Source organism: Hibiscus syriacus, unplaced genomic scaffold (assembly GCF_006381635.1).
Source record: "Hibiscus syriacus cultivar Baekdansim isolate YM2019G1 unplaced genomic scaffold, ASM638163v2 tig00110198_pilon, whole genome shotgun sequence".
Classification (NCBI taxonomy): domain Eukaryota; kingdom Viridiplantae; phylum Streptophyta; class Magnoliopsida; order Malvales; family Malvaceae; genus Hibiscus; species Hibiscus syriacus.
In genome coordinates, this window is record NW_024062623.1 from 1446988 (window position 1) to 1469493 (window position 22506).

General features: G+C 36.0%; 1 protein-coding gene across 1 annotated transcript in view; it reads left to right on the forward strand.

Annotated features, from left to right (window-relative positions):
* The window catches only part of LOC120218604 (BEACH domain-containing protein B-like), a 34680-nt gene that overhangs the window by 4763 nt on the left and 7411 nt on the right, over nt 1-22506 (forward strand). Inside the window, 35 exon segments of the mRNA XM_039215539.1 lie at nt 4500-4670; nt 4999-5322; nt 5638-5857; nt 6883-6951; nt 7352-7810; nt 7974-8283; nt 9224-9682; nt 9777-9935; nt 10047-10196; nt 10870-11025; nt 11174-11215; nt 11352-11684; nt 11686-11697; nt 11849-12022; nt 12270-12308; nt 12310-12431; nt 12550-12862; nt 12969-13404; nt 13545-13881; nt 14013-14201; nt 14870-15131; nt 15241-15432; nt 15529-15747; nt 15862-15912; nt 15915-16040; nt 16327-16442; nt 17206-17473; nt 17476-17669; nt 17815-18028; nt 19572-19793; nt 19930-20403; nt 20497-20772; nt 20863-21315; nt 21420-21466; nt 21566-21659. Coding sequence (XP_039071470.1) covers nt 4500-4670; nt 4999-5322; nt 5638-5857; nt 6883-6951; nt 7352-7810; nt 7974-8283; nt 9224-9682; nt 9777-9935; nt 10047-10196; nt 10870-11025; nt 11174-11215; nt 11352-11684; nt 11686-11697; nt 11849-12022; nt 12270-12308; nt 12310-12431; nt 12550-12862; nt 12969-13404; nt 13545-13881; nt 14013-14201; nt 14870-15131; nt 15241-15432; nt 15529-15747; nt 15862-15912; nt 15915-16040; nt 16327-16442; nt 17206-17473; nt 17476-17669; nt 17815-18028; nt 19572-19793; nt 19930-20403; nt 20497-20772; nt 20863-21315; nt 21420-21466; nt 21566-21659 — 7682 coding nt within the window.

A 22506-nucleotide genomic window follows, 5' to 3' on the forward strand; every position in this document is an offset into this window, starting at 1 on the left:
GAGTTCAAACACTCTTAGGATCCTCTTAACATTTAAAATATGTTTCTTCGAAACCCCACAGAAAATAATTAGGTCATCTGCAAATTGCAGATGAGATAAATTAATAGCCGTCTCATTCCTTCCAATTTGCAGTCCATAAAACAATCCCTCAGAGACTGCCTTTAAAAGCAGTAAGTTTAGAAGTTCCCCAACTAAGTTGAAAAGCATAGGAGACAGAGAACAACCCTGACGAAGACCCCTTGCCATAGGAAATTCCTGAGACCAAAACTGAAATTGAGGCTGTTGTTACACAGTGTCTGATCCAACTCCTCCATTTGATGCCAAATCCCATTTTCTCCATAACTGTAAAAAGAATAGACCAATCCACATTATCATAGGCCTTTCTAAAGTCCACCTTAAACACACAACCTTTAAGTCCTTTTTTCCTCCAAAAGTCGACTCTCTCATTAGCTATAAGAGAGCAATCCAGTATTTGACGACCTGGAATGAATGCAAACTGCGTAGGACTTATCAAATCAGTAATACAATTCCTTAATCTCCTCGATAGACATTTTGAAAGGATTTTGTACAACCCTCCTACAAGGCTTATAGGTCTAAAATAATCTAATCCATCAATATTAGACACCTTGGGAATAAGAGTAATGAAAGTATGATTTACTCCATGTTCCCAATCTTTCCCCATATAAAAATTATGAAAGAATTTCAGAATATCGACCTTTAGAACAGACCAAAATCTCTTAAAAAGGCCCATATTTAATCCATCCGGTTCGGGAGCTTTGTTGCTATCACACGATTGTAAAGTTTCCCAAATTTCTTCCTCCGTAAATTCTTTTTCCAAAAACACACTTTGCTCCACTGAAATTCTGGAAAAATTCAGCTTCAAATCTTCAACTTCCAAGGTAGACCTAGTGTTATAAATTCCAAAAAAATGGTCATTGACAGAAGCTTTGATGATAGCCGGATCTTGAGTAATCTCACCATTGACATTTAGAACATTCAATAAATTCCTCTTCCTCCTGACTGAAGCACATGCGTGAAAAAATCTTGTATTACGATCCCCTGCTTCCACCCATTTTGATCTCGATTTTTGAAACCATATATGTTCTTCAATTTTATAAAGCTTCCATAATTCTGTTCTCATAGCCCTCAATTTTGCTGTTTTTTCTCTACCATTAGAGTCTTGCATTTGTTGGAAATTTTCCTCTGCCCAGTGAATATTCCTTTATAATTCTGCAATTTCTACAGCTGGATATTGGTTTCTATTCCCCGCCCATTCCTTGATCGCCAATTTCGTTGATTTCAGGATAGATAGAATTCCAGCTATGTTGTGTTTACTCTTGCAGTTTTGAACAGCTGAACCAACTAAGTTCCGAAAACCTTCTTCAGCCATCAAATAATTAAAAAGCCTGAATGGTTTTTTGCCCCAACTAACTCCACCATTCTCAAGAAAAATGGCATTGTGATCTGATACAGACTTAGGTAACAAATACTGTTTAGTTTCAGGAAATGCTTCTAAGAAATGGACATCAACTAGGAACCTATCCAGTCTAACAAAGATCTTTCAAGCGTTACCTACTCCCATGTAACGGTAAATCAATTAAACTTGTCTGCTGGATAAAATGACTGAAAATTCTTATTGAATTTCTATTTTGGGCTCTTCCAATCTTCTCTTCTTCTGAAAGGTACACATTAAAATCACCACCCACACAGAGGAATACTCTGTCCACAAATAAAGCATCTAACTCTTCAAAAAAGCAAGCTTTTTCTTCTTCAATAGTTGGCCCATAAACATTAATAAAACCACACCTAAATTATGAAGTTCGAAATTTCCCAAAAGTAGCAACGAACCTTCTGTTTATAACATAATTTTCCACTTCAAACATACACTCACCCCAACAACTCAATAAACCTCCAGAAGAACCCACTGCTAGAGATTCTGTGAACCCTTGCAGGGTATTCAAACCACTCCTTAAAAAATTTCTCTGAATCTTCTCCATTTTCGTTTCTTGAAGCAAAAGTAAAATAGGGCGTTTCTTTAAAACTAAATTTTGAACAGATCTTTGTTTTTCCTTTCTTCCCAATCCCCTAAAGTTCCATGAAATAATGGCTAATTGGTTATTTATCAAAAAAATAAGTACCAGAACTGCCAAGAAAACAGAAGCTCAGACCAGCCTCGAATCTTCCTCCAACTTTATAATTTTTTCCAAAAAAGTTGACTTCCCTTCCTTGAAAGACACCCCTAATAGCTTACTAATTTCCCAAGTAGCTAAAGCTTCCTCCAAGAGAACCGAAAAAGCTGAAGAAGAAACTGTTGTAGTGCTAACTTGATCCAATGCCTCCCTTATCAACAATCTTTTGGCTCTTCTAATAAATGTCTTGGAATTGAAATCAGTCATCTCCTTCTGAAAACCACCCTTCACACATATTAACCAAACTACTGTCAGCAATTTGCCTCTCCAAAGTAGACTCCACACAACCATCCATATTAACTTCTGCAACTACACTGACTGGCAGAATTGAATTTAGCTCGAAATCCTTCCCCTTTAGCTTTTCTAGAGCTTCCTCTTCTCCAGGAAATGGCCAATGTCTTCTCTCCCTTGATCTTTTATACACCCTTTTATAACTAGCAGTTTTTCTCCTTTCCAACGGCTCACTCTTTGTAGATAATGATGAATTAGATTGATAAAGCGATCTTCCCCTAGAAATCATTTTTCTAGAATGTGCATTAGAGTCAAACCTCTTAAAATCTGCTGTTAACTCTACTCCCCCACTGTGCTGCATCGAACTGGAATGAGACATACCTCCATTATTAGCTTCCTCTATGTTGGCTGATTGAACTATAAATTGGTTCTGGTCCATTTTCCCAAAACTATCCAACTTAATAACTGGCCCAACTGGAATTATTTTTAAATCTGTAGAACCAGGCTGCCCATTTTCTGCTGACTGGGTTACAGACCCATCAGTCGAAAAATTTGAAAATCTGCATCCCAAACCGACATATTCAACCAAGTTGTTTCTCCCAAGATCTTGACAGTCTGACACCTCACAATTAATGCTTTTCCCTTCTCTGTTAAGCATTGAGATATGAATTTCCCCACCTACCCCAACAATACCCGTGCAAGCTCCTTGGTCAAACCATGTGTCTACCTTTTGTCTGCTGTGTTCTTCTGAATGTTCAGCACTTTCCATGCTTTCTGACACACTCCTGTCATCTTCTTCTCCAGCAATCTTCTCACCAATTTGAATTTCATCGGAACCTCCCACCAGCAACTTGCTAGAAAAAACTGAGTTATACTCAAGCACCGAACCCCGCCTTATCTTAACTGTATAAGATCTTCCATAAGCTCCAAGTGTTATCACCTCAAGGACATCATAAGGGCTCGCCACCCTGATCAGAATCTTCACCTTCGAGAGGTCTTCTCTATTTTTTGTATCTTCATGGATGTCTTCCACCATTCCTCACCTCCTTGCTAATCGTTCCAGGAAGGAGTTATGCCAACATAATAATGGAACCCTAAATAGCTCTATGAGGCAAAAGGCCATTGGAATACCATCATCATTCAATAAAGGTGCCAACCTATCGAACCAGGAAAATAATTCATCTTTTTTCATCAACCATGCATCCATCATTTCTTCATTCGACTTAAAAGTTACAACACATGAATTCCAAACATAACCCCATCTGGTAATCTGGACTTCAAAGCCTTCATTAACTTGAGACTTCTAGACTAATTCTAGCTCAAAAGAATGTTTAATGATCCCCGTTAATGACCTCTTCACCCAATTGGAGCTCTCTGAAGGAATATGCATTTCCCAAATGTTTTTTATTCCTTTCCTCCTGTTGAAACCTTCATTTGCCATTTCCCTTTGGTCTGATACATAACTCTTCAATCTATTAGATAGTAAGGCATCCTTATAAGATCTTTCATCCCTTAAACTCCTGTTAATAACAACTTTCTCTTTTGACCTTGAAGTATCAACTGAGATTAGCTTTGAAGTCATCGCCAATGAACTATTCTGCCCTACTGACCTCTTCCGAGCTTCCTTGTACCTTGCATCACCAACTGTAATTCTCCAACCATCAATCAGTGAGCCATTCATCTTGTTTATAGCCCTTTTTAGACTTTCCTCATTACCAAAATGAACAAAGGCGAATGTGGAGAATTTGTATTTCGGATTCCTTGTTTCTCTTGGAATGAACACTCTTACTACCGGACCCTGAGTTGAGAACAATTCCCTTAACTCTAGTCGAGACACTCTTCTGCTTAGATTATCAACGAACGCCGACCATACTTTCTCGGAAAAAAACCTTCCTTTCAATTTTTCTCTCTCTACGTCTCTATCTCTCACTCATCCTTCTTCCTATTGTTTATATGCTGTCACTTAAATCTTCCTATTTTTTAGGATTCTCTCTTCATATGCATACTTTGATTGAATGGTTAACATAAATTCTCTAATGTGCACTTTTATGTCCTTTATTTCTTTTGTTTTGAATCCAGTAAATACTGGCGTGGGACGCACAGGAAACGATTTTCCAGCAGTTTCCATAAGCTTCACTTCTGAAGGATTACCTGTTTTGGATGCTTTAAAAATTATTACCCGTTCGTTGCATAATTGCAGAGTTTTTGGTTACTATGGTGGAATTCAGAAACTTACGGCATTAATGAAAGGTATGGTTAATATTATCGATGTCTATATTGGTATTTAAGTAGCTGGCACTTATGTTCTGGTTTTTAGATATGTAATTCGAGTTGTACATGATTGGAGGTGGGGTGCTTTTTGTAGTATCGGAGTTTCTGGTTATGTACCGTAGTTTATAGAACATTGTTCATCAGGTCTTGGATTGTTTTGAAGCTTAAATGCAATTAGTTAAGACTTCTTGTTTCAATTAGGTAACTACAGAAATTATGGATTTTTTAACTTGATTCTACTTTTAAATTGGTTTCCCCATTAATTCTGATATGAACTTATCATTAAGTCTTTTTTCTTTTTTCTCAGGGGCAGTTATCCAACTCAAAACAGTGGTTGGTGCACTTTCGGCTGATGAAAGTTTTTCCAATTTAATAGAAGAGAAAACGGGGTTCTTACAGAGAGTACTTGTATATGTGGTTTCAATCATATATTGCTTTATTGATTTGAATTCAAATGTATATGAGAAAGCTCAGATGTATAGTATTACTGAAGATTTTTCTGAAATTGGTTCTTCATCTTCAAGTGACCCCTCTAATAGTTTAAAAGATTCTCTTTCTGAAAGAAGGCTACAATGGCATCGGAAGGCTGTTGTCTCAGTAATGGAAGCTGGTGGCCTTAACTGGTTAGTAGGTAAGGTAGGGCATTTTTGTTTATCATCATACATAAGCTGCTAATATGTGAGCCATTTTCTATTTGGACAATATGCCTTTTCTTTTGTTTGATAAATGAAAAGCAGCGGAAAGCAAAGATAAACCTGTAATTGTTGGTTTGTGAATTTGATCAATTAGTACACTTCTTTATCATTGGATTTTTCCTGCGTAATGCTTATGTGTTCAATAATACTTCTTTGGTGGTGCTTTTTGATTTGATATGTCTCCCCCTCTCTTATTAGCCATTATGTCTTTGCATTTTATTTTCTGTTCACGGAAGCTTCTTGTTTTTCAGAGTTGTTGCGTGTTATCAGGAGGTTGAGTATCAAAGAACAGTGGACAGATATGTCACTTCAGTTCTTGACTTTGAGAACCCTTTCTTTTGCATTATGTGATAATCCACGTGGTCAAAATCACTTCAAAAGTATTGGGGGGCTTGAAGTTCTGTTGGATGGACTTTCACTTCCATCAATTAATATGCTACTCTTAAAGAGTGCTTCACATGATAGGCAAAGGTACTTTTCCTGAATTGTTTTGCAAATCCGCTTGTCTTCAAACTATATTAAACACCTATGTATGAACTTTTATATTGAGAGTGCTAGTTGAAAAACATTTGGTACCATTTTGTTTGATTATTTAAGAGAAGTACAACATTTTCTGGTATGCATTTGATCACCTTTTAAGTTCCCCTCAGCTTCATTTCCACACTACCGTTTTTCTTTCAGTTGACTACATAACTGTTTAGTGGTGTTATCCCACTGCTGTTATGTATTGAGTTTCTTGTGGCCTTGCCTTAAAGTTGGGCCGTTACACCTGTAACCAATTGGTTTTAGGTTGGATGATTCACAATAACTATGCTAGGCATGTATGGATAATTTTCTGGCAATTTCGGTCCTTTCTTGCCCCCCACCTCCAATGTTCAAAACTTATCGAACCTTTTACTTGAATTATATGGATACATGCCATGTGAAGTTGTGTGCATATTATATTATTAGGCTACTTCCTAGAAGATTTTTCTTAATACTTGCTAAATGCGGTGGCTAGAGCCAAACTAATGGCTAAGATATCCTATCCGTAGGCTCTTTGCTTTGAGTATTGGTTTCGATTTTGTGTTGGCATTTTCTTCAAGTTATTCAAGAACCTCTATGAACAGTGAGAAAGAACTGTGATTAGAATAATTGGTTTGTTTGATTGATTCTTTTATTTGAGAAGTACTCTGTTTGGTATCTTATCTCATATGATCCAAGCGGGTTTGGGATTGCTAAACTTGGGTTTGCACCTGGTGATAGTCTGGTAGGTTGTGTTAATTTCTGGTTGGCTTACCTTGGAATCTTTTAGCTTCTCTGGGAAGCCAATGCACAATGATCTTACAACTTTTTCCCGTCGATTCATTCCAGCTCGGAAGTCTTGAAGTTTAATTTTCAGTTTTGTCGTCTTTGACTGTGTGAAAAAATTAATTTGTCTATGAATATAGAGGTGAATTTTCTTCATTATTCTACTCTTTCTTGATCTTATAATCTGGTGGTTAACTTTTATGCAGAGAGCAATATACCTTGCTGAAAATTTTTGAGCTCCATATTCTTTCTTTGGAAGTTCTTCGGGAAGCTGTGTATCCTATACATGACTTGTATTCAAATATTGCAGTTAGTTTTTTGCAATTCAATGCTTTAATTGTTTCTTTGTGAAACTGAAATTTGTAAACCTTGTGTGCTATTGGAATTATATCAATCTCCTGAAGTGCATTTCTGCTAGCATGCTGTACTTGTTACTTGCATCATCTTCCTTTTTGAGATGAAGGATGCTTTTAGATTGAGCATGTTGTTTGAAATTTCAAGATGATTTTGTTTAGTGCTGCAATAAAAATGTACTTTGTTCTGTAAAGTGGATCTTATTACATCAAATCAAATAAGCGAGAATAGTGGTTTCTGGTCTGAATTTATTTACCAAATTTAACAATTTATGCTGTCAGTATCACTGAACATGTTTTAATGACCTTAACAAGTCATCAGCTTTGGGAATGTGAATAATCTGCAGTTTCTATGTGAGAATGGAAGAGTTCATAAATTTGCAAATAGCTTTTGTTCACCTGCTTTTTTGTTTCAAGAGTACAAACAGCAGATGAAGGATTCAGTTCTGCAGGAAGGTAGTGGAACATCCATTTTTGACTTAAAAAATGACAATGCTCAAAGTTTTTTGGTGGATTCTTCTGCTCCTTTACCTAATAAAGTCCCTTATCATCGGATCTGGAATGATTGCGTTGTCAAGTTGAGCAGAGTACTTTGCTCATTCCTTCTTGCTCCAGAAGATGTTAACTTCCATCATGGCCAAGCAACTCCTGGTCGGATTCCTGCGTCAATTTCATCAGTTTATATTGAACTTTCTATTAAATGGGTCATGAGGGTTCTTCTTCAAGTTTTCCCATGGATTAGGGCTTGTTTCAATCAAACAGAATTTCCGAACCATTTATGGTAAGGTTATTTTATTCCTTTCTGTCTTTTATTATATTTTCAGCGTCTCAAAAGCAATGTGCATTTTCCTGCAAGTTATGATTCTGTTTCCCTTTAGAATTTCGTCCTCTTCTGTGCATTTGTAACGTATTTCCCCCTTTCCCTGTTATTTTGTTTCCTGTAGGGTCTTTGTTAGTACCTTGCAGCATTCTGTTCTCAATGCATTCAGGAAGGTTCTGATTTCATCAGCTGTGTTGCTTGAGGTGTTTCGCAAGGAGGGAATATGGGACCTTATCTTCTCTGAGAACGTTTTCTATTTTGGATCAGCTGCAGAGGAATTTTCTGAAGAGTTTACTTCATACCCTGAAGGCTCTCCAAAAAAGCTTGAAAAATGTTCTGATGCTAGGAGCAATGCTGGGATTCAGATTATTCAGATAGAAGCAATTTCATTTGTGGAGTTAGCTGCAACTTCTAATGGGAGTGTCCATAACTTGGTATGTTCTCGTCTCGAGGAAGAATTATTCTTGTGAACAGTTTATCGCCATTATGATTTTTTTTATAGGAATAGGATGCCTCATTAAAAACCTCCCTCTTAGTAGTCCTCAACCCTAAGGCAAGAACCAACTAGCGGAAGGAGGAAAAGAGTATATCATTTTATTGAAGATAAAGCAATTACATAAAACTTAAAAACACTCCTTCAAAATACGTAAGACATAAAAACGCTCCTGTAACATCTCCATTATGATTTATGCACGAATACATAATTCTTAACTTTTTAATCTTGTTGCAATAAATTGCTTGGAATGTTGTGATAATTTAGATTTAAGTTTGACATTGACACGAGTGAATATCAAGAGTGAGAACGGGCAAATCAGAGTTGTTTTGGGCATTATCAGAAGTCTTCAGTACTGCTCTTTAACTATTCGTCAATGATTATACATTTGCATTTTTTTTGTGGGTTTCATGTCAGTTGGTATGTCCAATGTGGATACCAAAATGCTGAGATCACAATGGTTGATGTTGCCCAAACAATGATAGTGCTGGGAATTTACCTTAATGCTTTCTGCCAATTAGGAATATTCTATATATATGATGTTCTTCAACTCAGTGTCTTTCCTTTTCTCTTGCGTATGCTGTTAATTTCATTTTCCTATAATTGATTTTAATAAAACTATAAATATTAAGTTGATACCTTTCATATGGTTTTGTATTTTAGTTGAATCATATGATAGCTCTTGATGTTTATGTGGATATACGTTTAATGTTTTAGATATTTGTGCTTGTGGGTGTTATTCTCATGAATGTTCTAGTTCAATGATCCTACCCATAATTTAAAAGGATTTTTTTGTTGTTGAACCTTGTTTTGATTGTAAATGCTTCTATCTTTTTGTGCTTGGGACTTCACTTTTTTACTTTCACCTCATATTGTCACAGCCTGAAGTGTCTGCTTTACTAGAAGCTCTTGAACAATCTGCTTGTAATCCTGAGACTGATACTGTTGTTGCAAAGAGTTTGCTTCGAATATTACAGCTTTCATCCGAGAAATCTATTGCTTCCTTTAAGACACTAAATGCAGTTTCCAGAGTTCTTAAAGTTGCTTGCTTTCTAGCCAATGAATCTAAGAGGTTGGATACGGGCGCTGTGATTGATAATGATTATTTTGAAGGGGTTCTAGCTCATGGCCACCAGATTCTTGATTCTAGTGGAACTTCACAAAGCTGGATTCAGTGCATGGAAACATGCATGGAACTCTTTGTTGAATTTTTCTCGGTAGCAGATGATGCTAGAACTTTGATTTTGCATGATTCTACCTGCATTGATTGTTTGTTTGAATTGTTTTGGGAAGAAAGTTTGAGAAACAAAGTTTTCAGATACATTCTTGATATCATGAAGGTATGTTTTTTTGGCTGTTAGAAAGCTTTTTCTGGTCTTTTCAATTATTAGCTTGTTAAAAAGCAGAATGTTCTTTTTTCCCACATCATTTTAGATTGCATCACTACTTGAAGAAGATCGAAAAGCAGTGTCATATGTATGTTCAAAATACTTAGAAACCTTCACCGTTGTAAAGGAGCGTGAAAAATGCTTTGCTGAGCTGTATATTAAGTTGTTGGGTGGAATGATAGATATACTCCAGACTGATCCAGTGGTATGTTCCATGAACTGCTCATCTTGACTTGCCTTCCTCTCAAGTTGCGTGTCTTTGGCAGCTTGGTCATTGGATTTTATGAAGTATCTTATGCATTTAATGTTTCATCAGCATTACCAGGGTTTATTTCGAGATGGAGAATGCTTTTTGCATGTTGTCTCTTTACTAAATGGCAATCTTGATGAAGAAAACGATGAGAGGTTGGTTTTGGTTGTTTTACAAACTCTTACCTGCCTCCTTGCAAAGAATGATGCTTCAAAGGTAATTTTCATTTCCTTTTTCCTTTGTTTTCACTCTCTTTAGCTTTTCTTTAGTAGTTGAATGCTTTATCTATGCTTATCCTGAATAGTGCAAACAATTAATATTTTTTGGGAAAGAAATTTGCTCCAGTATCATTCGTCTTTATTTGTCTATGCCCTAATACATGAGAACACTAAGGAACTTTGTAGTTGGTGCTGGTATGACTTTTCCGAAAATGTAGTTTAATGTTCAACAAAATGCATGTTTACAGGAACACAGAGTCCGGTTTGCTTTATTGTGGAATTAATGTGTACTAACTCATTGTAATTCTTGAGCTTTTGTAGTGTGTGTAGCCAGGAACTGCTTGGTTGAGCTTGAGATGATAAATGGCAGGACAATAAGTTTTAGAACTAGAGTTAGGTTTTGTTGGATGTCAATATATTATATTTGAGACATCTGGAAGAGGTAGTGGATTGAGTCCAATATTGTATTTTAAAGATTTCTAGTGTTCATGATCAGATCTTTTAATTCACAATTGTTGCTATGGGTCATTTTAGGAAATTATGTTTTGCTTTTAGAGCACACCAATCTAAAATTTGTTGAAATTTCCTATATTCTTGCAGTATTAAGAATTTTAAATTATTCTTTTATTACTCCCATTTCTATATATTAAGTTAAATAATTAATTTTACAGGCAGTATTTAGAGCTCTTGTCGGCAGGGGTTATCAGACATTGCAAAGTTTGTTGTTAGATTTCTGTCAATGGCATCCAAGTGAAGCACTTTTAAATGCACTTCTTGATATGCTTGTTGATGGAAAGTTTGAAATAAGTGGGAGCCCTCTTATAAAGGTGATTTAATCTCCTGAGAAGCCTCTTTGATCCACTGTCACATCCTCTCTGTCTAGTCATGTGTACTGATTCTATGATCTTTTGCCATTTTTTTTCGTTGTGCTTGTTGCTTGTTGTCCCTGAATTGTTCGTTCCTATTTTTGTTCAGAATGAAGATGTGGTTATACTGTATTTGAGTGTTCTTCAGAAGGTTAGTAATTCATTTTCTTTGTTGATTCTACTCTATTTGATGATGATAAATTTTCCCTGAATCAATTATAGCTGATTCTTGCACAATAATCATTTAAATATTGATGTCGTTATTTTCTACTTTTTTGATTGGCCAGAGCAGTGAGTCTTTGAGGCATTATGGTCTCAGTGTGTTTCAGCAGCTGCTTAAGGATTCCCTTTCCAATCGAGCTTCATGTGTTGCAGCAGGAATGCTTAATTTTCTTCTTGATTGGTTTGTCCAAGAAGGTGATGACAGTGTCATTTTGAAAATTGCACAACTGATTCAGGTTATTGGTGGCCATAGCATATCCGGGAAGGATATTCGCAAAATCTTTGCTCTCCTCCGAAGTGAGAGAGTGGGGACTCAACAGCAGTACTGCTCACTATTATTGACCAGTGTTTTGTCAATGCTAAATGAGAAGGGACCGACTGCCTTCTTTGATCTCAATGGGGGATGATTCTGTGAGTCCTTGTGGCGTCTTTGTGAGAATTTCTGAAACAATTTTGTCCTGTACCCATATTCGTTTTAGTTCTTCTGGAACTTGTTGCATTGAATTGTTGTCATATGACCATAATTGAAACCTGGTAATCATGTTGTAATTACTTTTTGTAGGGTATCCTGATTAAAACACCCGTGCAATGGCCTCTCAACAAGGGTTTCTCTTTTTCATGTTGGCTTCGGGTGGAGGATTTCCCCAGGAATGGAACAATGGGCCTCTTCAAATTTCTGTCTGAAAATGGAAGAGGATGCGTGGCAACAGTAGCTGAAGATAAGCTTATTTATAAGGTAAAAAATATGTAATATGTTTGTCTCTAGGAACTTTCTTCCAAAGCAACTCTTATTCCAACAAAAAGTGAATTGCATATTTTATTGACTATTAAATAGAAAAGTAGTGCCTCCTTCCCCCTCCCCCCTCCCCCAAACAGTCACACAAACAGATATATCAAAAACAGCTTGTTTTTGTTTTACTTTTACTGTCTTTGGTGTGCTGCCAATTACATGCACTTATTAATTTTTCTCATGCCCTACACAGTCCATCAATATGAAACAACAATGTCTTCAGATGCATGTTAAATCTAGTCAGGAAGAAATGGCACTTTCTTTGTATTACTCATACCATTGGAAGAGCCTTTTCTGGGGGTAGCCTGTTGAGATGTTATCTTGACGGTGATCTCGTATCCTCTGAAAGATGCAGGTAAAATGCCTCCTTTAATCATTCTGAGTTTGCATTTTACTTATCATTAGTAACATTTCTAGATCAATATTCTCAACACAATTAAGTTCCTACCTGACCTTTTCATTTCGCGTTTCAGTTATGCAAAAGTCAGTGAGTTATTGACTAGCTGCTCTATTGGTACAAAAATTGTCTTGCCTCCAAATGAAGATAATCATGTGGAAACCATTCAGGGTTCGTTTCCTTTTCTTGGGCAGATTGGTCCACTTTATTTGTTTGGGGATGCCATTTCTTCTGAGCAAATCAAGGCTATACATTCCCTTGGACCAAGTTATATGTACTCATTCCTAGATAGTGAAACTACTGCATTTGGTGATAACCGTATGCCTAGTGGTATTCTGGGCACAAAAGATGGCCTCGCATCAAAAATTGTTTTCGGACTCAATGCACAGGTTGTTTTCTCTTATTGAAACATTCACACAAGTAAACACATGCATATCTATAAGAGTTTGTTCTGTTTTTGTTAACTGAATTTAAGGTGTTGATTCTACTTTTCAGGCAAGTAATGGCAAGATGTTGTTTAATGTCTCACCTGTATTGGATTCAGTATCAGATAAGACTCTATTTGAAGCTACTATAATGGTTGGTACACAGTTGTGCTCTAGACGCTTGCTCCAAGAGATAATTTACTGTGTTGGAGGCATATCTGTGTTTTTCCCTCTTATCACTCAGTCTGATAGACACCAAAATCATGAAAGTGGAGTTTTAGAAAGCAGACTGCTCTTTCCAGTTGCCAAAGAACGTCTGACCGCTGAAGTTATAGATCTTATTACTTCTGTCTTAGATGAGAATTTAGCAAATCAGCAACAAATGCATCTTCTTTCTGGATTTTCAGTACTGGGATTCTTATTGCAATCAGTCCCACCTCAGCAACTCAATATTGAAACACTCTCTGCATTGAAGAAATTGTTCAATGTTGTATCATCATCCTTTGGTATGCATGATGGACCACATTGAGTTGTTTCTTTGTTGGAATTATTCATCCTAAATTTTCTTTTTGACTTTTATTGTTATGTTCATACCTGTTTAAAGATATATCTCATTCCTTTAGATGTTTTTGTGTCTCCTCTTTAGGATTGGCAGAGCTGCTAATGAAAGAAGCCATATCTTCCATTTTTTTTGATCCCCATATCTGGCTGTACACAACTTACACAGTGCAGCGTGAGCTGTACATGTTTGTCATTGAACAATTTGACAATAATCCAAAGCTGCTTCTAAGTTTATGCCAGCTTCCACGTGTTATTGACATAATACGACAATGTTATTGGGATAGCGTGAAATCTCGGTTTTCTATTGGAGGTCAACCACTTTTACATCCTATTACTAAACAAGTGATTGGAAAAAGACCTGGTAGAGATGAAATACACAAAATTCGCCTTCTTCTGTTAAGTCTTGGCGAAATGAGCCTCAGGTATGCATTGTCAACTTGTGCGGGCATCTGATGTTGCCAGATGTGAAGTATTGAATCAGCAGTTCCATTTTTTATAGACATACATAGCTGATTATGATATTTTTTTAACGAAACTGTTGCATGTTGTACAGGCAAAACATTGCTTCAACAGATATAAAAGCTCTTGTATCATTCTTTGAAACAAGCCATGATATGACATGCATTGAGGATGTTTTGCACATGGTTATCCGTGCTGTTTCTCATAAACCATTGCTTCTATCCTTCATCGAACAAGTGAATCTATTAGGTGGCTGTCACATTTTTGTCAATCTCCTAAAGAGGTAGGCCTTCTATATTGAAAGAGTTAAATGTGATTCGTGGGAGATAACAATGGCCTCTGTTTCATTGAAGAATGACTTCCAGCGTTCTTATACTAATGGTTTCTTTTGTTGTATATTCCCTTAACCTTAATCCTCATGAAATGTATTTACTTTACAATTATGTTTCTCTTCTAAGGTTGATTTTTCTTAAATAATGTCGGCCTTTTTGGCTATTGTCTCTCTCTCCGAGGAGAAATTTCAAGACTTAAACTGTCTTTTGGGGTTTTTGTGGAGAGAGGGAGTGGTTATGTGATCTATCCTGCTTCTGTGTTTCTTTCGAGTCTTAGAATTTTGCTCCTCTTAGTTTCAAATTTAAAACCACATGCTCTCTTTAATATATGTTTCTTTTTTTTCTGCTATGGTCTGACACAATGCCGTGCACTCGTGTTTTGATAGGAACTTTATAACCATTTTTTATTACTTCAAATGCTAATTTAGTATTTTTTTTACACCATTAATTTTTTTTTGATAGTTTACACCATTAATTTGCTTATAGTTTCATAAATAGATGTGGTTTCCTTCCAGTGAATGTTGAATTGCATTGACTGAAATAGGAAAAAATGATATGTTTTAAATCAGTGGTTAAGACTCAATGTCTCTTTAGTCACCCTATGACTTGTTTTTCATAGGGAACACGAGCCTATCAGATTGCTTAGCTTGCAGTTTCTAGGAAGACTTTTGGTTGGTTTACCATCAGAGAAAAAGGGGCCAAGCTTTTTCAATCTTGCTGTTGGAAGATCAAGATCTTTTTCAGAAAACAACAAGAAAGTCAGCTCCAGGGTGCAACTTCTTTTCTCAGCTATATCTGATAGGTTGTTCAACTTTCCACAAACGGATAGTTTGTGTGCCACCTTGTTTGATGTTCTTCTAGGTGGTGCCAGCCCCAGACAGGTGGTCATCCGATTATGGATTTTCCCTCATTTTTTGTTAACTATTTTCCTGCCATTCTTTATTTTGATCATTTTCCAACATACCCCTCTTGAAAATTTTTGTTTTACAGGTGTTACAGAAAAATAACCTTGTTGACAAGCAGAAGAGCAGAGGGAATAATTCTCACTTTGTCGTTCCTCAGATTTTGCTTTTGATTTTTAAATACCTATCCAGCTGTGGAGATGCATCTGCAAGAATGAAAATAATTAGTGATCTACTTGACCTTCTTGATTCAAATCCTCTGAACATAGAAGCGTTGGTGGTACTGCACTACTGCATACAATTAATATTTGATGTCATATGTATGTTGTGTATGCTTTTAAAAGTGTGATCTAATTGTTCCAAATTTTTCCTTTAGGAATATGGTTGGAATGCTTGGTTAACTGCTTCTGTGAAACTTGACGTGGTTAAAAACTATATGTCTGATTCAAGATATCAAGGTGACTATGATATAAATGAGAAAAATCTTGTGATGACGGTTTTTTCAGTTGTTCTTTGTCACTATATACAATTTACAAAAGGTGGCTGGCAACAATTAGATGAGACTCTGAATTTTCTACTTCTGCACTGTGAGCAAGTATGCTGAACTCCTTATTTTACTTTATTAAACGTATTTACATTAATCTACTCTGTTTTTGTGAATTATTTTTCCATCGATGAATAATTTGCTTTAATTTCTTTTCCTTGGTAGGAGGGGATATCATTCCGATACATGCTTTGTGACATTTATGACAACTTGATTAAAAAAGGCTGGTAGATTTATCTGCTGAGGAGAATATTTTCAGTTCACAGCCTTGTCGGGACAATACATTATATCTTCTGCAACTTGTTGATGAGATGCTTATCTCTGCAGTTGGCAATAAACTTCCGGTACGGACTTACTTGAGAATTTAACTGGATTATTTCACTAGATTTTCTGTGTATGGTTCGAAAAAACTAAGTGGGAGGCAATTGATTCTAATTATGGTTATTTTACTTGAAATTTTGGCCTTCAAACATTTGAGAATTAGAAATGGTTAACATTTCTGGATCCCCTCGTATACAAACATCTTACTGCATTAAAGTATGTCTATGAATTGGCTTGTCTTTTCTACTTATGTAGTTCGTTTTTCTTAACTTAAGGATGATACTAATTTGTTATCTCTGTTTCCTACAGTTTCCGGCTAATAGCTCTGAGTCTTATCTGGATTCTTTGGAGTTTGATAGCAAGAAAGATTATAACACTTTGTTGCATGAGGTCTTGCGGGGAGAATTTGATGATAAAGTATCTGGGTACTGCCAGTCTGATCTTCACTCATTATCTCTGAAACTGATACATTGTGTTATCTGTTTGTCCCTTAATTGTGATGAAATCTATGTGGGTTATTGACAATAACTTTTCCATCTATTGTCAAATCTGTTTGTCTAGTTGATGCGTTGTGTTTTGCTTAATAAAACCTCTTTGGAATTGTTCTTTTATCTTTTCTTTTTCTAGTGATCTAGTCAAAAGAAAATAGTCTTGTTTTGCTTTCCTAGTTCAAGACAATGGAATAGTTTTGTTTTAGAAGGCACGAGTACCAATTTTCAGGTGAAAAAGATTTGCCTCTTTGCTTTCAGCAGGATATATAAGATTCTGCATTGTTATCCTAATATAAATTCCACAATTCACTATAGAATTTTCAGTCTATGGGAATATTGATTGATATGACTAGGAGAATTAGAAGCAAGTATTTACTTTTACACAATTTTAAAAAAGTTTGTATAAGCTTAGAATTTTAAGAAAGTTAGCATGTTGTTCTTTCATGAAACAGAATAAGTAAAAGTTGGATGTTTGTCTTAAAGTACGATGTTCATGACTTCCATGAGTACAGTGCATTGGGATAGTAGTTGCTGCTTATTCCCTTTGTACACCATCCAAAATAGTGTGAGGAATATTGCTCTGTTAGTTTTACTTTGAGATATATTGTACACATCATCGTATGGAGATTTATGAAAATATTCTGTCACTCAATATGATGTCCAGTAGAAAGTAATCTTGTGAATCTTCCATTCTCAGAAATCTGGAAGCGGACAGACACTCAGTGACAAGTGAAGATGACCTACCTGGTGTTAATTGGTGGAACTTATTTGACAATTTATGGGTTGTTATTAGTGAGATGAACGGAGTGGGTCCAAGCAAGAGGGGGCTCAGAAATTCAGCATCTGTTGGTCCTTCTTTAGGCCAAAGAGCTCGTGGCTTGGTAGAATCTCTTAATATTCCTGCTGCAGAAATGGCTGCTGTTGTCTCTGTAGGCATTGGCAATGCATTGAGTGGAAAACCAAATATAAAACCGTTGATAAAGCCATGGCTTTAAGGGGTGAAAGGTGTCCAAGAATTGTCTTTCGGCTTTTAATCCTATATCTCTGCAGATCATCTCTGGAAAGAGCCTTGCACTGTGTTCAACAATTCATCGCACTTTTGCCTTGCTTTTGTGCCACTGATGATGAGCAAAGCAAGAGTCGATTGCAGCTCTTCATCTGGTATGTTAATGTATTTTATCCCCATGTTTTCTTATCTTGTGTGTCATGCAAATCTTTAGTTTTAAGAAAGGATATGGATTAGTGCTCTTTCTATTGCCTTACGCTTGTTCCATGAAATGTGACATAAAATAACATTGGTGCTCAGGTCTCTTCTCATTGTACGATCCCAGTATGGAATGTTAGATAATGGTGCTCGTTTCCATATAATAGCACATGTAATTCAAGAAACTGTAAACTCCGGAAAGTCAATCCTTGCTACTAGCATGGTTGGCAGGGATGACTCATTCGATTCAAGCACCTACTCAAAGGAAACAGGCTCCATTCACAATCTAATTCAGAAGGACCGAGTGGCTTCTGCGGTTTGTTCTGAACTCCAAATTTATCATCTTTTGTTTCATTGAGGGTTGTTGTTTAGCTGTTTTAGTCAGATGGAAATCTCATCTTATATTTGTTTTCTCTACTTATATTTCAAATGGTTGACAATATCCTGAAGTTAGGAAGTTCCATGAATGTTTTGCTATAGAAAAGTTCGATTAGATTTCAAATGGTTGACAATATCCTGTAATTAGGTAGTTCCATGAATCTTTTTTCATACAAAAGTTCCGTTAGATATCAAACGGTTCCCAATCTCTTTTTCCAATTTCTTTTGTTTATATCCTGCATGGCTACTACTAAAGATAAAAACATGGTTTCAATCAATGTTGCTAAGGCACTCGTCTAGCCACTAAGGCACAGGAAAAACAAAAGATTTCACTTTATACCTTCCCTGGAGAGGCTATTTTGATTGGGTGCTCGCCTATAGATGCTTTATTTTGCTTTGAGCCAACTTTTAAGTTTTTTCTCTCTTTCTTGGTGGTGGTGTCAGCTTTTAAGCCTCCCTTTTTTATTTTAAAACTCAAATATCTGCTGATGCTTATTTTATCTTTCAAGTTTCTTCTTTTTTACCTTAAATACCATTATTCCCTTATGTCCACTTTTAACCTTTTTTATTAATTATATATAAATTCTAAAACTCAAAATATCATTATTTTTTTAATTTTGTTAATTATAAATCTACTGGGTACTAGTCATTTATGATATCAAATTTTGTTAAATCATAAAAACTCAAAACTTCAACCTTTCTTAAACGCTCAATCTCTGATGTAAACTTTTTTTTTTTTAAAAATATTCTCTGCCTATTCTACTATTTTTCCTTTTAAATCCTTTTTTTTCCTTTCTATTTTTATGTTTTTACCATAAATTTTCAGTAATTATTTTTAACAATAATTTTAATTTATTTAATGTATTATATTAAAACTTATCTTAACTACTTTTTTATTTATTATTAAGTACTGCATATTTTTCACGCATTATATATATGTAATATATATCTATATATATGTGCCTTATTTTACTCGGGCAGCGCTTTTTTTGCGCCTTGTGCCTCAAGTTATGTAGAGGACTTTGTGACTTGCGTGTGCCTAGCGCCCTTGACAACACTGGTTTCAGTTGATATTTTAATGTTTAACCCCATATGATGGAAAATATGGTTTTAAGTGATATTTTGATTTTTAACCCCTTTGATAGTCCATTAAATCTCGCTTTGATGGAAGAAATAAAATGAGAGATGAGAGATGGCGAATTCTTCTTTGATGTTTACTCTTATGAGCATTTGGTTTTCATAATTGAGAAAACTCTTTTGGCGTGTCTCTAGTGGTCAGTGCAAATAACCTCTTGGAGATATTGTATATGAGCATTGTACGTTTTATTGATGTCATTGAAAACCGCAGGCAATGTAATCCTAACACTGAATCTTATGGCATGTTTTATGTATTATTTTTCAACTGGCTTGCCATATGCTTTTTCTGCTGTCACTTTCCTTCCAGGTTATCCCCCATTCAGTTCTGTAGTTTCTTGATTCAGGTTTTTGATGAGTGTAAGTATGTAACTATGTTGGAATCCGACCGTAGCAGACAGTTGCAGGACCTTCGTGCTAAGATGAGTGAAATTTCCTCTTTAGAAATTCATAACCAGAAGGCATTTGAAGACGAGATACAAAGTAGTTTACATACTATTCTTGCGTCAGATGATAGGAGAAGGGCTGCGTTCCTGCTTGCCCATGAGGAGCACCAGCAAAATGTTAATGTATGTTGAAAGAATTTTCTGTTTCTGGAACGTGCCCTTTCTTTTGGTTCTTAGCCTCTTTAATAGGCTCATTGTCTTTGTTTCTTTTTATTTCATTTCTGCTCATGTGGGTAAATAATGAAATTTTCTCTAACAGGAAAAATGGATGCACATGTTACGCACTTTAATTGATGAAAGGGGTCCTTGGTCTGCTAATCCATTTCCAAATATATCTGTGATACACTGGAAACTTGACAAGACAGAAGATTCATGGCGGCGCAGACTGAAGTTAAGACGGAATTATCATTTTGATAAAAAGATATGTTTTCCTCCTTCTGCTTCTCCTTCTAATGAGGCTTCTCTCACCAGTAGTGAGAGCAAATCTAGTTTTGTTGGGCACATTCCTGAGCAAATGAAGCAGTTTCTGCTCAAAAGTGCCTGCAGGATAACTGATGAGGGGAGCTCAGAACCTGTTGAGAGCAGTACTGAACCAAGCGGAGAGTCAGATATTCCTGAGGATCCTTCAGACTGTCACAGTGTGGAAGCTGTTAAAAGCATCAGTGATAAGATGGATATTGTTCAAGATAGAAAAGATATTTTGGAACCTTCACCTGAAACAGAAACTAGTGAGGTACATCTTATTGGTGGGATAGCAATCAAACTGTGTTTTTTTCTCATCCAAACATCTAGAAGTCTTTGTTAATTTTGTGGTTTGATGTTGCAGGTTGTTATGTCACTTCCATGTGTGCTTGTGACACCAAAAAGAAAGTTGGCAGGTCAATTGGCCGTCATGAAAGATGTCTTGCGTTTCTTTGGTGAATTTTTAGTTGAAGGTACCGTAGGGTCTTCAGTTTTCAAGAACTTAAATGCATCAGGCAATTTTGAGAGGGGTGATCTAAAGATTTCTGAGAAGGGGACTTCTGACAATGTAGAGGCAGAAAATTTGCATAAAGAACAATTAAAAAATGTAAAGCGTCATAGGAGATGGAGTATTGGAAAGGTAGGGAGTTATAGTTGTTTCATTTGTGCAGTATTGCTTGTATCTCTTAACTTTAATTTGACATCTTCTTGTTTACTTTGCTGACCCTAGATTAAAGCTGTTCTTTGGACTCGGTATTTGCTTAGATACACTGCTATCGAGATTTTCTTCAGTGATTCAATTGCTCCCGTATTTATGAACTTCTCATCACAGAAAGATGCGAAGCAGATTGGAACCCTGATAGTTTCTACCAGAAATGAGCTGTTGTTTCAAAGAGGAAGCAATAGGGACAGGAATGACCTTATTTCATTTGTCGATAGACGTGTGGCACTGGAAATGGCAGAAACTGCTAGGGAGAGATGGAGGAGAAGAGATATAACGAACTTTGAGTATTTGATGATTCTCAACACACTTGCTGGAAGATCCTATAATGATTTGACTCAGTATCCTGTTTTTCCTTGGGTTTTGGCTGATTACTCATCTGAGTTTCTTGATTTTAACAAGTCATCAACTTTTAGGGATCTCTCCAAGCCTGTTGGAGCACTGGACTCTAAACGGTTTGAGGTCAGTTTATTTGGCTTTGTTTAATGAATGGCATACTTAATACTGATTCCTCTACACCGCTTCTTTCGTTTCCAAAAATTTCAATTTTATGCTTCACGGTTCAGGTGTTTGAAGATAGGTATAGGAACTTCTGTGATCCTGATATACCTAGGTAATCTTCATAGTTTCCATACATTAAGTAGTTCTTTCCTATAGAATCTGATTGATCAATTTGTCTAATGTTCTGCTGTACTTCTATTTCATGGTACAGTTTCTATTATGGCTCTCATTACTCAAGCATGGGGATTGTGCTTTATTACCTCCTTCGGTTAGAACCTTTTACGTCTCTCCACCGTAATTTACAGGTATCTTCTTCATGGATTCACACATTTAGGTATTATATGATGCATGGTGTGTAAATAAATGGAACTACTGGTCTGGGTTTTGGCTATCCTCCTGTATTTTTTTGTCCATTATTTTCCAATACTTGTTTAATCACCACTCAACTTAATTTTGACGTTTAATAAATGAGACCCGTACAATTGAATGGTGATGATCAGTACATTGTATAGAATCTGATGAAAATCTGATTTGTTTTCTCAGTATTTCACATTAAATAAAACTTTACAAAGTGAGTATTTTTAAAAGACTTCAGCATCGAGAATTTCATTCCCGTAAGGAGTCCTATAGCTATACTACGCTTATCTTTTAAACTAGGGATAAAACTAATCTTAACTAATTAGATTTATCTACAGGAAATAACAAACTCTAACTACCGTATCTTCTTTACAACTCCGCATTGGATGTTAATGGATGTGAAAGTTAGGATTGGATCCTAATCCCCTTGTCTGATAATGATTTATGATAGGAAAGGAGGAAAGAATATCAGGGGTATGGACTGTTTCTTTGGTGCAATGACTGATAACCTTTCATAAAATAGTTTCAAAATCAATTTTTTTGGTGTGATCTTTGCAAAATCCACTTTTTTGGACTGATAGCAAGTTATAAAATATTAGCAAGAGAATACTTTCTTGTATTTTATTCATCAACATTATGAGTATATATACAAGAATAAAGGTCCTATAATATGTAAAATAATATCCTATATTAACCACGTAATACATATCACTTGCGGCAAATCTGGAATGGCCGCTTCATCAACTTGACATTAAGAACGCCTTTCTTAATGGAAATCTGAAGGAGGAGGTATAT